Source organism: Microcebus murinus, chromosome 6, assembly GCF_040939455.1.
Source record: "Microcebus murinus isolate Inina chromosome 6, M.murinus_Inina_mat1.0, whole genome shotgun sequence".
In the NCBI taxonomy this organism is placed as follows: Eukaryota; Metazoa; Chordata; class Mammalia; order Primates; family Cheirogaleidae; genus Microcebus; species Microcebus murinus.
This window is the reverse complement of record NC_134109.1, coordinates 88,155,475-88,170,752: the sequence shown is the minus strand read 5'-3', so window position 1 is coordinate 88,170,752 and position 15,278 is coordinate 88,155,475. Positions and strand designations below refer to the sequence as shown.

The window sequence follows — 15,278 nt, the reverse complement described above, 5'->3', positions numbered from 1 at the left end:
AGAATAGTTTCTCAGTAGGTGAAGGAAGGGAGATACAGTGACAGCTGGCAGGTAAAGACTGAGGCACTGACAGCTTTTGGAAAACAGATGATTCAGCTGAAAAGAGTGAAAGCTGAACAGAACTGAAAGAGAGGGAGAGAAAAAGGAAGGGCAAATGGGGGGAGGGAGGAAGAAGCAAAGGAAACAGAATGAGATCTCAGAAACACATAAAAGCCAAATAAAGTAGCACACCAAATCTTTCTTTTAATGTAAATAACATTATTAGAAATAAGAAAGCTTAAAGATTATCTATTTCAAGACTTTCATTTGGCAAATGAGGAAACTGAGTTAGGGAGTAGGACCAGAACTCAGATGTATTGAATCACAGCTCAAACGTTCTTTCTACTGCTCTAATTAAGTTTATAGGGACTACTTAAAAAATAATTCATGTACAAAACATATTGCTCTGTGTAATCCTAGCACTCTGGCAGGCCGAGGCAGGAGGATTGCTTGAGCTCTGGAGTTCAAGACCAGCCTGAGCAAGAGCAAGACCCCATCTCTACTAAAAATAGAAAAATTAGCTGGGCAGCATAGTGTGTGCCTGTAGACCCAGCTACTTCAGAGGCTGAGGCAAGAGGATGGCTTGGGCCCAGGAGTTTGAGGTTGCTGTGAGGTAGGCTGATGTGACAGCACTCTATTCAGGGCAATGGAATGAGACATTGTCTCAAAAAAAAAAAAAAAAAAAAAAGGAACATATTGCTCTGGAAACTCGCAGAAAAACCTAGGATCAACTAAAGCTAGAACATTTAATTCAATTTCTAATTAAAACACATTAAATTTTACCCTTTAAAGAACTTCACATCTCAACTCTTTTTAAGCAAATCATCAGACAAACAGAACCAGTCTTTCAACTCACACAATAAATTTGAAATACCTTTTGGGTTTTGTCTTTGGAATCCAATACATTCTCTAAAGAACCTTTAGCCGAAGTGCCACCATCCTCTCTTCCTGTTTCCTGCCTTTTCTGTTGTTGGAGCTGCTCTTCCTCCTGTCTGTCCTTTTCCTCAAGTTTCTTCCGAACTTCAGCTTCTTCATATCTAGATGAAACAAAGAAGTCAGGATGTCTTTTACTGGCATAATTGTGGAAAGTAAAATTAGTATCCTGCTTTGACTACATACTTTCTCCTTCCAACTGAAATCTAACTCTGCTAGTGCTCCATTACAAACTACAACTCATACATTTGCCCTCTGAAGCCATCTGTAGATTTACTTCAAACTTCCCAAAAATTTTGAAAAGAAACTATATGTTCTCAAGTTGCAGTTATTTAATGATCTGTCTCTCCCACTGATTTCAACCTTTTAATGATTTAAATCTTCTGCAATTTCCTTTTTAAAGGACTTGTAAGTTCCTAATTCTCTCTGCAAAAATACCTAAATGTCACACTTGTGTTTATGATTTAGAGTTAAAAATGTTAAAGTGAGCATTGAAAAAGCTATTTGGGGAGCTTGAAAAAGCACTTGGGGGTGGGAGGATGATATAACTTAGGTCACCAGGTTACTTTTTTCTAAAATGATGACTTCACTGAAATTTCCAATTTATTGGAAGTTAAACAGCTATGCTAACTATAGTTAGCAGACATCCAAGGAATTTAGAACTATTCCTTATTAAATTACATGCAATGTTTACTATTATTTCCAGGAGAGAACATATGTTATCAAGGACCTGCAACCTTGTTTGCACTAAGTATCACAGGCAACTCATTGCCTGTGAGTTTCAACTAAAAGAGAGAGAAGATGAGGGAGGGGGAAAATGAATAATTGATTAAGGTCAATAATTAGTAAAAAATGAATAATTTTCATTTCATTATTCTTTGTTATATCTTTTTATTTTATAGACTCTTTTGAATGAAAATTCCACAATAAAAAATTTCTGAATGAACAAATAAGATGGAAACAGTGACAACTCAAAGAATTGTGCCAGTTTCACATATTAAAATTTTAAGCCTAATTTAAGAATGACTTCTAGACTCAAAATGCCATAAGATAATTCTAACTTGGTAAGCATCCACTTAACAAGAAATTATATTTGTGGCTCTTGGAAAAGAAAATTAGCATGTCACTCAAAGCTGAGCTACTCCCCAAGTGGAAGCAATACAAGGAAAACAGTGTTTCTCCTCTAAATACTTAAGCAGTTAATTTCTATCCTTATGCTTAGCAATTCCTTCTGAATTATTTATTCAATTGCTTGAAATGATTGCTATGAACATGATGATTATAATTATCACACACAATTTTGAAAATGCTATTCTTTCTCCTTAAAAAATAAAGATGGGGAGGGGGTTCTAATTTTGGTAATGCCTTAGTAATTTCTATTGTGCTGAACCTCTCACAGACAACTATAAACTCTGGATGACATATAACTACCTGAAAGCAACCACAATTAGGCAAAAAATGGATGGAGGTTGACAACTGGGAGAAAGGAAGGGCATCTAGTAAGTTTCCCCCTTTTTTTTTGGTTTTACACCTTAGGCAGGCTTTGGTGCTGGAAGCAGCTAAAAATTCTAATAAAAACCCTAACTGCACAGAGGCAGAGTTCCAAATTCTTTGCATAAACTTGCCCAAATCACTAGCTGATACCTGAATTAAGCACACATGGGGCAGACACTAAGGAACCCAGCTAATTCTGAAAGTATCCCAAACAAGAAAAATACAAAGCAAACCATCCCTAGCCAACAGTCAAACCAAAGATTAAAATACAATTTTGAGTCAAAGAAAAATGACATAGTACATACAAGGTGTCAATGATATGAATGACTTATATGAATTTCCACATCAGAAATATTAGAAACAATGGAGGCCAGAAGACAATGGAATACTATCTTTAAAAGTGCTGAAAGGAAAAAAAAAAAACCTCACCCCAGAATCCTGTATCTAGCGAAAATATCCTATAAGAATAATGAAGATAAAATAAAGAATTTTTGGATGAATACCAAAAATTTGTTCCCCAAAGACCTCCCACCAGAAATGCTAAAGGAAGTTCTTCAGTTCTAGATGAAAACCTGTATCTTCAAGAAGAAATGAAGAGTGCCAGAAATGGTAAATATAAGGGTGACTATAAAAGACTATTTTTTTTCCTTTCAATTTCTTTAAAACACATATATCTGTTTAAAGCAAAAAATTATAACCCTGTATTGGGGGAAGGTTCTAATGTATGCAGATGTAATATATGTGACACCAAATGCATAAAGCATAAAGGGTGGTAAATAGAATTATATGGTTGTAAGGTTTTTGTTTTATATGAGGAGATATAATCTTAATAGTTAAGGATATATATTATACACACACATACATAATCCATGTATATACACAGAGGAGACAGAAATCCCTAGAGAATCTACTTCTTAAAAATTCAGAGGGCCGGGCGCTGTGGCTCACGCCTGTAATCCTAGCTCTTGGGAGGCCGAGGCGGGCGGATTGCTCAAGGTCAGGAGTTCAAAACCAGCCTGAGCAAGAGCAAGACCCCGTCTCTACTATAAATAGAAAGAAATTAATTGGCCAACTGATATATATATAAAAAAAAAAATTAGCCGGGCATGGTGGCGCATGCCTGTAGTCCCAGCTACTCGGGAGGCTGAGGCAGGAGGATCACTTGAGCCCAGGAGTTTGAGGTTGCTGTGAGCTAGGCTGACGCCACGGCACTCACTCTAGCCTGGACAACAAAGTGAGACTCTGTCTCAAAAAAAAAAAAAAAAAAAAAAAAAATTCAGAGGAGATGACACAAAAGAAAGCAAACAGCAAAATGACAGACCTAAGTCCAACCATATTAATAGTTACATTAAATGTGAATAGATGAAACACACTAATAATGAAGCGGAGATTGTCAGAATGGATGAAAGAGTAAGATCCAATTTCATGATATCTACATGAGACACACTTTACCTACAGATAGAGACAGGCTGAAAGTAGATAAAAAAGATGCAAACAGTAAGCATAAGACGTCTAGAGTAGCCTTGAAATAGACCTTTAGAATATAAATATTCCCAGAGGTCAGTCAGCTGGGTGAGGTGGCTCACCCCTGTAATCCTAGCAATCTGGGAGCCTGAGGCGGGCGGATTGCTTAAAGTCAGGAGTTCGAAACCAGAGGTAAAGAGGGACATAATGATAAAAAGGTTAATTCATCAAAAATCTATAACCAGCCGGGCGCAGTGGCTCATGCTTGTAATCCTAGCACTCTGGGAGGCCAAGGCAGGAGGATCGCTCAAGGTCAGGAGTTGGAAACCAGCCTGAGCAAGAGTAAGACCCCATCTCTACTAAAAATAGAAAGAAATTAATTGGCCAACTAAAAATATATAGAAAAAATTGGCCAGGAATGGTGGTACATGCCTATAGTCCCAGCTACTCGGGAGGTTGAGGCAGGAGGATCACTTGAGCCCAGGAGTTTGAGGTTGCTGTGAGCTAAGCTGACACCACAGCACTCTAGCCCAGGCAACATAGTAAGACTCTGTTTCAAAAAAACAAAAAAAATCTATAACCATCCATAAATATTTATATGGCTAAAAACTGAATTTCAAAATACATGAAACAAAAGTTGAAAAAATTAAAGGGAGAAATAGACAAATAGAATTAAATACTTTAACATCCCTCTCTTAGTAATTGTTACAATTTAACGCCTGCCCCAAAATCAATAAAGACAGAGAAGAACTGAATAACATTGTCAACCACTTTGACCTAAATAACGCATAGAGAACACTATACTCAACAACTATACTTTCTTTTCAGTTACTCATCGTACATTCACCAAGACAGATCATATGCCAAGCCATAAAACAAGAATTAGTACATGTAAAAGGACTAAACATCTCTAGCCATAATACTGAATTAGAAATCAGTAAGATACTAGAAAAATCCCACATATTTGAAAATTAAACAATACAATTCCAATTTTTAATTTAATTTTTTTTGGAGATGGGATCTTCCTCTGTTGCCCCAGCTAGAGTTCAGTGGCCCAATCATAGCTCACTGCAACTTTGAATTCCTGGGATCCTCCCACGTTAGCCTCCTGAGTAGGTGGGACTACAGGCATACACCACCATGCCCAGCTAATTTTCTAATTTTTTATAAAGATGGGGTCTCACTATGCTGCCCAGGCTCACAATTCTAAATGATCCATGGGTCAAGATAGAAAAGGAAATTGGAAAATATTTCATAATAAATTATAAAGCTCTACTGGGGAAACAATATAGCTCTTAGATTTAAGAAAATCAGTATGTTAACATAAAATAAATGGAGATGTAAGTGAATGACTTCATATAGAACTTTATAAAAACAGATGTTTCACCACATTATACCTACTTTGGCAGTATCCAGTGATAAACAGATTCTCAAATCTCTAATAGGACCTTGCTTACTAGTATATTCATTTCCCCTATTTCTCTACAGAACTGTGTAGGAACTTGGTGAAAGAATAGCAAGCATGTATCACTATCTGTTATCTCTATGGAAACATCAACTCCAGATTTTCCTCTCACATGCCAGCATCTATTTCACTGTTACAAAACAGAAATGAAAGATGTGGAACAGTAGCAAAATTATGCAATTGCTTTACCTAGCCCCTACATAGCAAATCACTAGAGTGCCAGGGAGAAAGGTGTTGCAGAACAATGCTGTTAACAACACTGTTAACAACAACAACAACAGTAATAATGGCAAATACTTATATTTACTACATGCTAAGCACCATCTAAGTGTTTGTACATGTGTTAATTTGCTTAATGCACCATGAGGTAGGTTTTATTATCAGTTACAGACGAGGAAACTGAGGCAGAGGGAGGCTAAGTAATTTGCCCAAGATCACACAATTAGTAAGGGAAAAACTAGGATCCAAACCCAGGGAGTCTGGCTCCGCACACTTACCCACTGCTCTATATCGCTTCTCTAGTAGTGTTCTATGCTGGAACAGTATGTGAACTGTGTGCCCTAAGAAGTAAGCACAGTAAGCCTGAATCCAATTTAAGGACAGAAATGAAGAAACTTTAAGATTCCTTTCTTCTTGTTTTCTTCTCTTATCCACATCTTATCCTCTCCCTTGCTATTTGTTCCATTTCTACCATCTCTGTAAATCCAGTTAAAAGAGCTCATGCCTCTCCTACTTTGGAGCTTCAGTTGGTAAGCTGAAATGAGATCAAGGCATGCTCTCCATCTGACACTGACTTTTTCTTCATTTACCTGCCTATCTAATCCCTTTTACTAGGATTCTGATACCTTTGCACTTAGTCCAAATTACAACTAAAACCATCCTTAACACGAATGTAAAGGAGATGGGTAAGCAAGTAAATGTTTGACAAGTATTCCCTAATGGCAGGTGATGCTAAAATCTGTTTTCTAGCCATTTATTAAGTCTTTTTGCTAAAGCGTTGTTTTAGAATCTAGAACTAAGTTTGTCCTTGGAATGGTGAGACATGTACTATGATGTCAGATGGCTAGGCAAAATTTAGCAGAAAATTTACCCTAAGGTATTCAGGCTTTCACCTTAAAGTTACAGTCGATCCTCCAAACTCTAGATAGCACATACCTAATGCCCTTTCTCAGACTGCTGGCCTGACAAGAGAGAAATCCTAACCAGGCACAGATTTCAGAGACTTACAGGAGAAGAGCTCTGTGGTTGGCTTATTAGAGAATTAGCACAAAACAGATGTGAAGATAGGGATATGTTAATATAGAGCTGCTCTAAATGTCAGTTAAAGACACCAAACATGTGGGGCTGGGGATTGGGGGAGGGCATACAGGGAGAGAAACATAGAGCAAAAAGGTTCTCCCCATTTAGTTGCAAAGGAATCTACACCACAGCAAAAATTCAGAGTACATTCAAAAACCTTAGAATTAGAAAGGACCCCAGAGGTCATTCAGTAACAGGGAACTCATTACATTGAAAGATGGGCCATTCTATCAGTGTGTAAAAAGTACATTCTATCAATGTGTAAAAGAACCTAAGTAATGAATCATTTTCTCATTGCCTTCCATTATAAATTGAGTTATTTACTTAAAGAGAAACTGTCAAACCACTATATTATAGAAAATTGTATTCACTTCAAGAAGCATCTGCCTTTGTCATTGTCATATGTATGTATTTAATGCTCAGATGCTATCCACTCCAAAAAATTCTCTTCAAATGAACACTGCACATTTGTTTAAAAGAAGTACAATAAAATATATCTCACAGTTAAGCTCCACTGTACAAGTTTTCAAAAACTTTCTAGTCAAAGGCCCTCATGCCCAGTAACCACTTATAGTTATATAAAAACATTTTTCACCTAGATAACTTATACACGAATCATTACATATTAATTAATTTGCCTGCTAAAGAATTCGGCAACCACAAGATTTCCTTTTCCCCTTTATTGCAAAAATAAAATATACATAAAAACATTTTTAAAACAGAAAAAAATCATCAATAATTCTACTACCTGAACTCAACTATTTAATTTTTATCTTTGTCTTTTATTTATTTTTAATTTTTATCTTTGTCTTTTAAAAGTATGATTAAGGCCAAGTGCAAGGACTCATGCCTATAATCCTAGTACTCTGGGAGGCTGAGGCAGGAGGATTGCTTGAGCCCAGGAGTATGAGGTTGCTGTGAGCTAGGTTGATGCCATGGCACTCACTCTAGCCCAGGCAACAAAGCAAGACTTTGTCTCAGAAAATAAAATAAAAATAAGTTTCAAACTTTTTATTTCAAAAAGAATATTTTTAAATACAAGTAACAAATTATACATTCTTAGTGAAAAAATTCAAGCCAGTACTGAAACATGTCAGATTGGTTAAATCTTCTGTTTTCCCTCTTTTACCTATTATCTGCACCATAAATTTCTCAGTTTGCCCTTGTCCACTAACCAGGCTTTGGCAGCTTGTATCACTTTAAACTAGTTCCATTGTCATCCTCCTATATCATATTACTAGGAATGCTTTTGGATTCACCCATCAACAATTTTCATACTATAGATATCGGCAGAAATTTATCTACCAGGATCTACATGAGAGCATTACGTTATTTGTAATGGTGCAAATTTAAATTTAAAGAATGACTAATGACTAAAAACTGAAACATACTGCTTTTAATTTGTAACTATTTTATAAGCCTAGCAAGATAGTCATGGCAAATACCAGAATTAGATGTTTTCTAAACATACATAACTTCTGTAACTAGGCAAATCAAAACTAACAGTAAATACTTCATAAGACCAGCATCTAGTACCACAGTACATGGGGCATGTGAAGAATTAAATTTTTCTAAAAAATACTGTCAAAAACTTATAACTATTGTAATTTAGGAAAATTGGACCTAAGTTCTAATCTAATATACTAGTGCTTATCTTCACAATCTATCATTCTAACCACTTTTTAAATTTCAACAAAGAATATCAGTAGTAACACATGAACATAATATATGTGATACGGCAAAAGATTTTAATTTTTGTGTCCCGGTTATCATAAGACTTATTTCCAGGAATTGAGATATTATATGCATGGTTAGATATAGATGGATAAATTCTAAATATTATTTTTATCTTCTAAAGTTATATTCTTTTAAAGATTTCATAATAATGTCTATACCTTAGTTTAAGGCTTTCAGAGAGTCTTTCGGCTTCTTCAATAGCTTTTTTGATGTTTGCAGGTCCAAGTATTGAATGAAAGTAGTCCTAAAATTATAGGAAAACCATCCCATACTGTTAGTACTGGGCATTGCACATAGCACTAATGCTAAAAACATTAAAATCATGGTGCTTATATAAGGAAGGTTTGATTATGACTGAATCACTTTTTAAAACTTTTAACCTACATAAATGGACAATTTATTCTCCAAATATTTTAAAAGTTATCTCTTCAGAGCATTAGTATATTTTCAAAAGTCCACTAGTCTGGCCGGGCGTGGTGGCTCATGCCTGTAATCCTAGCACTCTGAGAGGCCGAGGCGGGGGGATTGCTCGAGGTCAGGAGTTTGAAACCAGCCTGAGCAAGACCCCGTCTCTACTATAAATAAAAAGAAATTAATTGGCCAACTAATATATATATATATAAAATTAGCCGGGCATGGTGGCGCATGCCTATAGTCCCAGCTACTCGGGAGGCTGAGGCAGCAGGATTGCTTGAGCCCAGGAGTTTGAGGTTGCTGTGAGCTAGGTTGACGCCATAGAACTCACTGTAGCCTAGGCAACAAAATGAGACTGTCTCAAAAAAAAAAAAAAAAAAAAGCCCTCTAGTCAATATATTTTACTTATTTGTAAGGCACCATTAAGAAGTATAAATACTACTCTTATTGTTTATAAGTGCCAAAGAGCAAAGCTTTCAAGAGTAAAATATACTTTCTTTTTTTTTTTTTTTTCTTTTTAGATGCTTGCTCTCAGTTCCAAAAATATACTTTCTTATTACAAATATGTACCTATTTTCTCTAGTCTCAGAAGCAATAAAGCAAATCATGTGTAGATGTACATTACATTTGTTTTGTTTACTTGTTTTAAACTAAAATATTCTTGTTTCCACCTGTACTTTACAATAGCTACCCATATCCTAACCAGAGTCAAAACACTACTGACACATAAAAAACTTGAGGAAACTCTGAGTAACCAAAAACCAAATGATAGAAAATAAATCATCAATACTATACCTTTAAAAAAATGCAAAGGTTTGACACATAATTTACTAACAAGCATAATGAAGCTTTTAAAAAAATCACTACTCCAAGAGGTTGCTCATTAGATCCTACTACAATTAAATATTTTCAAATCAAGGTTCGTTTGACATGACAGTAGTCAGTTAAGTCAGCTAAATGATTAGTAGGTCTGATTTGCCACAACATATCAATATGATTTTGCAATTAGAGCCTACTAATATGGTTTATCACAAGTTTATAGTAATCAAAATTTGTAAAAAGAAGGGCCACTAAGCCAGAAGTACCTATCTTTGGCTCTTTGAGAGGGAGTCATGAAGATGTACACTGGTGGAGCAAATCTGTTGATAATAGTTATCTCTAGCCTAAAAGTAGACCATACTTTGGTTGAGTTTATTTTTCTAAAGCCTAAATATATTACTAATAGAAGGGCCCTTCATTACCTAATCCCAATAAAAGTATACCGTTTGTTCAATAATGTATCAACCAAAAATCACAGTGATCTCAGTTACCACATGTCTTGACTATTAAAGCAATACTTTTCTAACACAAAATAATGTAATCATTATTGTTAATTTCTAATAAAAACAAAATATTAAGTAAATACCCAAACACCATGAATTGTTTTATTCATTTTACACATGAACTCATTAAAAAGCCAGCCAGGGCCAGGCGTGGTGGCTCACACCTGTAATCCTAGCACTCTGAGAGGCCGAGACAGGTAGATCGCTCAACGTCAGGAATTTGAGACCAGCCTGAGCAAAAGCAAGACCCCATCTCTACTAAAAATAGAAAGAAATTAACTGGCCAACTAAAAATATATAGAAAAAAATTAGCCGGGCATGGTGGTGCATGCCTGTAGTCCCAGGTACTCAGGAGGCTGAGGCAGTAGGATTGCTTGAACCCAGGAATTTGAGGTTGCTGTGAGCTAGGCTAACGCCATGGCACTCTAGCCCGGGCAACACAGTGAGACTTTGTCACAAAAAAAAAAAAAAAAAAAAAAGCCAGCCAGCTTAACTCTATTTAAATGATGAAAAAACTGTTCAGGTATGCCTGTTACACACTACAAGCAGACATTCCTTTATTATTAGTGAGGTTTCCTGTCATTTATTTCTCTTTGTATGCTTAAAAGAGCTCAGTTAAAGTAAGTACAAATACTTTCATGTTTTTAATAGTATGACAATTGGCAGAATAAAAAGATAACATACAATAATTATACAACTAAAAATGTTTCCTTCTCAAGTTAACCAACTAGAAGTTTCCTATTCCTGAACATCCAAATTCAAACTCTCATGATTTCAAAAACAAACAAAAGATTTACCAATAAATATTAAGGATTAGCAAGAATGCTATAAAGATATTAAAATACAATTCTATCTAGAATTTGCTATGCTAATATTTTCAATATATTTTCCTCCCTCCTTCTTCAGATAACCCTGAAAAATGATTCAAAAACTTACTTTTCTTTCTTTCTTTTTTTTTTTTTTGAGACAGAGTCTCACTCTTTTGCCCAGGCTAGAATGCCATGGCATCAGCCTAGTTCACAGCAACCTCTAACTCTTGGGCTCAAGCAATCCTTCTGCCTCAGCCTCCTGAGTAGCTGGGACTACAGGCATACACCACCATGCCTGGCTAATTTCTTCTATATATCTTTAGTTGGCCAATTAATTTTTTTCTATTTTTAGTAGAGATGGGGTCTCGCTCTTGCTCAGGCTGGTCTCAAACTCCTGACCTTGAGCGATCCTCCCGCCTCAGCCTCCCAGAGTGCTAGGATTACAGGCATGAGCCACCACATCTGGCCAAAAACTGACTTTTTGATGAATAAGCAATAAATATACTGTGTCCTCTGCTATTGAGAGCCTGCTAAATTAACCAATTTTATCTAAATTATAAATTTGAATCTCAGCAGGCCTCTGTCTCTTATCTACAGATAAGTATGTCCAAGAATGTTAAAATATGTTTTTCCCAGGGCAGGACAAATCCAATCATTTGTGGCCAGGTAGATGAACATCCAAATGCAAGAGGCCACTTCTCCAAAGCTGTATCTAAAATCTATTAACTATTATTAGCACAACTTTGCTGGTGAGAAAAAAACACCAGCAAAGATTTGTCACTATTAAGTGAAACATTAAAGTCATCCCTTAACTAACAACCAAAAATCACACTACTGGGCCAGGTGTGGTGGCTGACACCTGTAATCCCAGCACTTTGGGAGGCTGAGGTAAGAGGATTGCTTGAGGCCAGGAATTCAAGACCAGCCTGAACAAAATGAGACTCCATCTCCACAAAAAAAATTTTTAATAGCCAGGCATGGTGGTGCATGCCTATAGTCCTAGCTACTCAGGAGGTTGAAGAGGAGGATCACTTGAGCCCCAGTGTTCGAGGTTACAGTGAGCTATGACTGCACCACTACAAGTTACAGGACTCTTAAAAAAAAAAAAAAAAGATTATTTCAAAGAGCAAGAGAAAATGTTATTTCTGTGTCAATTTAAATGAGGCAAGCCAATTCTGCCATCAGATAACAAAATAAAATCTGGTACAATTAAAATGTAATGTATCATTTTCTCTACCAATACTTAACCCTAGTCATGTTTTCTCTATTGATCTACACTGCCCTTGCCCTCCCCTCATATTTATGGCTATTGCAAAGTGTTGAAGCTAACACTTGCTCAAAGGATTAAAACAAGAAATTTTAAAGATTTTGGAAACAATCAGTATTCATTTTGCAAACTGAGGTCTTTAATATGGCTCTTAATGTCAGTCAAATATAAAAAGGTATCGCATAAAAACAAGTAATTAAACCTTGAATTTTGTCAAAGTACACTCAAAAACATATATTTTTCTTATTTAATGCATGAGTAAACTCAATCCTTCTGCTTGACTTGGCAATGATTACAACAGAAAGCAAATTGTGAGCCTAAATGTTGTTATAAACTTGTACTAACTCAAGGCAAATTAAGAGTGAGTGTACAAGCACACACACATTTGCAAACAACGAAATTACAGCTTTAGATGCTTTTTGTCTCTATCTAAGAGTTTGAACTTGATCTGCCTAATATGACCTACATTTCACTGTTAGTTAAAACTTTTAGAGAAAATCAACAGTTCCATTAGGCAAAAATAACTTAGCAAATAAAAATGAAAAAAAAAGGTACCTGCTGTTGCTTGAAATCAGGTCTTTTTTTGATAAGATTATAAACAGTCACATATTTCATATATAGCACATAGGCCTTTTCCTCATCACGATCTAATCTGCATTCTTCTGCTGTCTTAAAGATCTTCAGGGCACTGTGTACATAACTTAAATTTAGAGAAAAAATAATTAAAACACTTGACATCTGGAAAGAAAATATAGGTCATAAAGTCCACAGATAATCTTGATAAAGTAAATTTCATCATTTAGGTTGCACTACCTCAAAACTGATACATGCAATTGATACACTGTTAGATATAAGTTTAGATATAACCAACTTATAAATACCACTTCCTGTGGGATGAGGATAGTCCTAGAGATAAACCAGACATTGCTAGAAAGGAATGACCAGCCTTAGGTCTGACTTTAATGACTGTCCTGTCTTTAAGTTTTGAGAATGCTTAAAAGTGGCTTTATCTTTCCCATAGTTTCCTACTGAAAATCACTTAACAGGAGTAAATTGAGCTGTTTTCTCTGTCACCCTATCAACATCACCAATTTAGCCCAATAAGTAGCCCAATCTTTCTTTCACTCTTCTTGTCCCTCAAAAGATCTCCTTTTTAAAAGCCCATTTTGTCCTTAGTAATGTTTAGAAATATTAGTTCATTCTGGGATTTTCCTTCCTGACCTTCTTTAAAGTTTCTACCACTCTCATCTTCATCCTTTATGTTTTGTTTTCTTCCCATCTTCTGTTGATTTCCTTTGTAATATGACGCATGAAGATATCCCTGTGCAATCATAGGTTTCTTTAGATATTTCTTCTTTGGTTCATTTGGGATCACACATATTTTTTTAAAGCCTCCCATTTATCTCCAATCATGAAACACCTATTCCCCCTACACTCCCTGATTTTTAAAATCTACTTTCCCTAAGTCTGAGGTATAGGCTGCTAAGCCCACCTTTCTTTCTGAAACTTTTATTTCCAACTCTATAACAATATGGTTATTTATTTATCTCAAATTTTCTCCTATCTTGGTCAAAATAAATTCAGAGGCAAAGTTCTCCTATTGTCTTCTGTCCCTTAACAGAGATAAAACTACCAATAAGTTAACAATGTTAGTGATAACCCACTTTTAGCAAAATTATATTTCCAGTAAATATCAAACAACTGGACTTCTCCATCACTATTATATTTTATCTCAGGATAGATTCTGCAATCTCTATCCAAGAAGGCATCATCTCTAGCTTCTACCTCAGCAGAGAGATGGTATACATGCCCTTAAAAAATAAAAATATAAGCCGGGTGCGGTGGCTCACGCCTGTAATCCTAGCTCTCTGGGAGGCCGAGGCGGGCGGATTGCTCGAGGTCGGGAGTTCGAAACCAGCCTGAGCAAGAGCGAGACCCCGTCTCTACTATAAAAATAGAAAGAAACTAATTGGCCAACTAATATATATAGAAAAAATTAGCTGGGCATTGTGGCACATGCCTGTAGTCCCAGCTACTTGGGAGGCTGAGACAGAAGGATCGCTTGAGCCCAGGAGTTTGAGGTTGCTGTGAGCTAGAATGATGCCACGGCACTCACTCTAGCCTGGGCAACAAAGCAAGACTCTGTCTCAAAAAAAAAAAAAAAAAAAAAAAGCATATCAGCAGAATATATATGTATTCTACTAAGATAAATTTAAGACCTTCTCTAAGGAGGTCTTACTTTATTCATATGATGGTATCATTTTTCAAATAAACTTTAAATTGACTATTCTTCTAACCTGAATAATATGGAAACAATCTAAAACTTAATATATGATTCACTCGAGCTAGCAAAGGATTCATACTTCTTAGTGCTTGTTTTCTCTGGTTTAACTTCTGTCTTTTTATTGAGGTCTTTTAGCGAAGAACTGAGGTAGAGTTCTTTAGGAACTGAAGCCACAGCAGGCATGATGAGTAATCTTCACTTTCCCACTTTCACCATGGATGGTATATTTCATTAAATGTAGTTCTCTCCTGAAACAAAACAAATACAAATAATTCCACTAATTTTCCTCATTAACAATAAGTGAGAAGTTTAAAAAAATAAAACTCCTAATTTTTTTAGATTAGGAGTTTGCTAACAGGATTAATTTTAAATTATCCTGAATATCTATTTTGGGAGTTCAAGATAGAGTATAAATGAACAATTTAGTAATTTTTTTCAAATTTTCACTAACAAGGTTGGGCACCGTGGCTCATGCCTGTAATCCTAGCACTTCAGGAGGCTGAGGCAGGAGGATCAGGTCAGGAGTTCAAGACCAGTCTGAGCAACATAATGAGACCACATCTCTACAAACAATAGAAAAATTGGCCAGGAGTGGTGTCATGTGCCTGTAGTCCCAGCTACTCCAGAGTCTGAGGCAGGAGGATCACTTGAGCCCAGGAATTTGAGGTTGTAGTGAGCTATGATCATGCCACTACCCTCAAGCCTGGGCAACATAGCAAGATCCTGTCTCAAAAAGAAAAAGAAAAAAATT

The 15,278-nt window shown here is 36.0% G+C and overlaps 1 protein-coding gene across 4 annotated transcripts in view; it reads right to left on the bottom strand.

The window, feature by feature from the left end:
* USP8 (ubiquitin specific peptidase 8) overlaps nt 1–15,278 on the bottom strand; it is a 64,616-nt gene that overhangs the window by 36,470 nt on the left and 12,868 nt on the right. For 3 of the 4 annotated variants that reach the window (XM_020285926.2, XM_020285923.2, XM_020285925.2), the window contains exons 2-5: nt 14,607–14,775; nt 12,799–12,943; nt 8,590–8,675; nt 914–1,076 (exon numbers count right to left, since the gene is read on the bottom strand). In XM_020285926.2, the coding sequence (XP_020141515.2) occupies nt 914–1,076; nt 8,590–8,675; nt 12,799–12,943; nt 14,607–14,710 (498 nt within the window). In that variant the 5' untranslated portion in view covers nt 14,711–14,775. Of the gene's footprint in view, nt 1–913; nt 1,077–5,892; nt 7,398–8,589; nt 8,676–12,798; nt 12,944–14,606; nt 14,776–15,278 lie in introns of those variants that run through there. The other variant, XM_020285924.2, reaches the window with a different exon arrangement.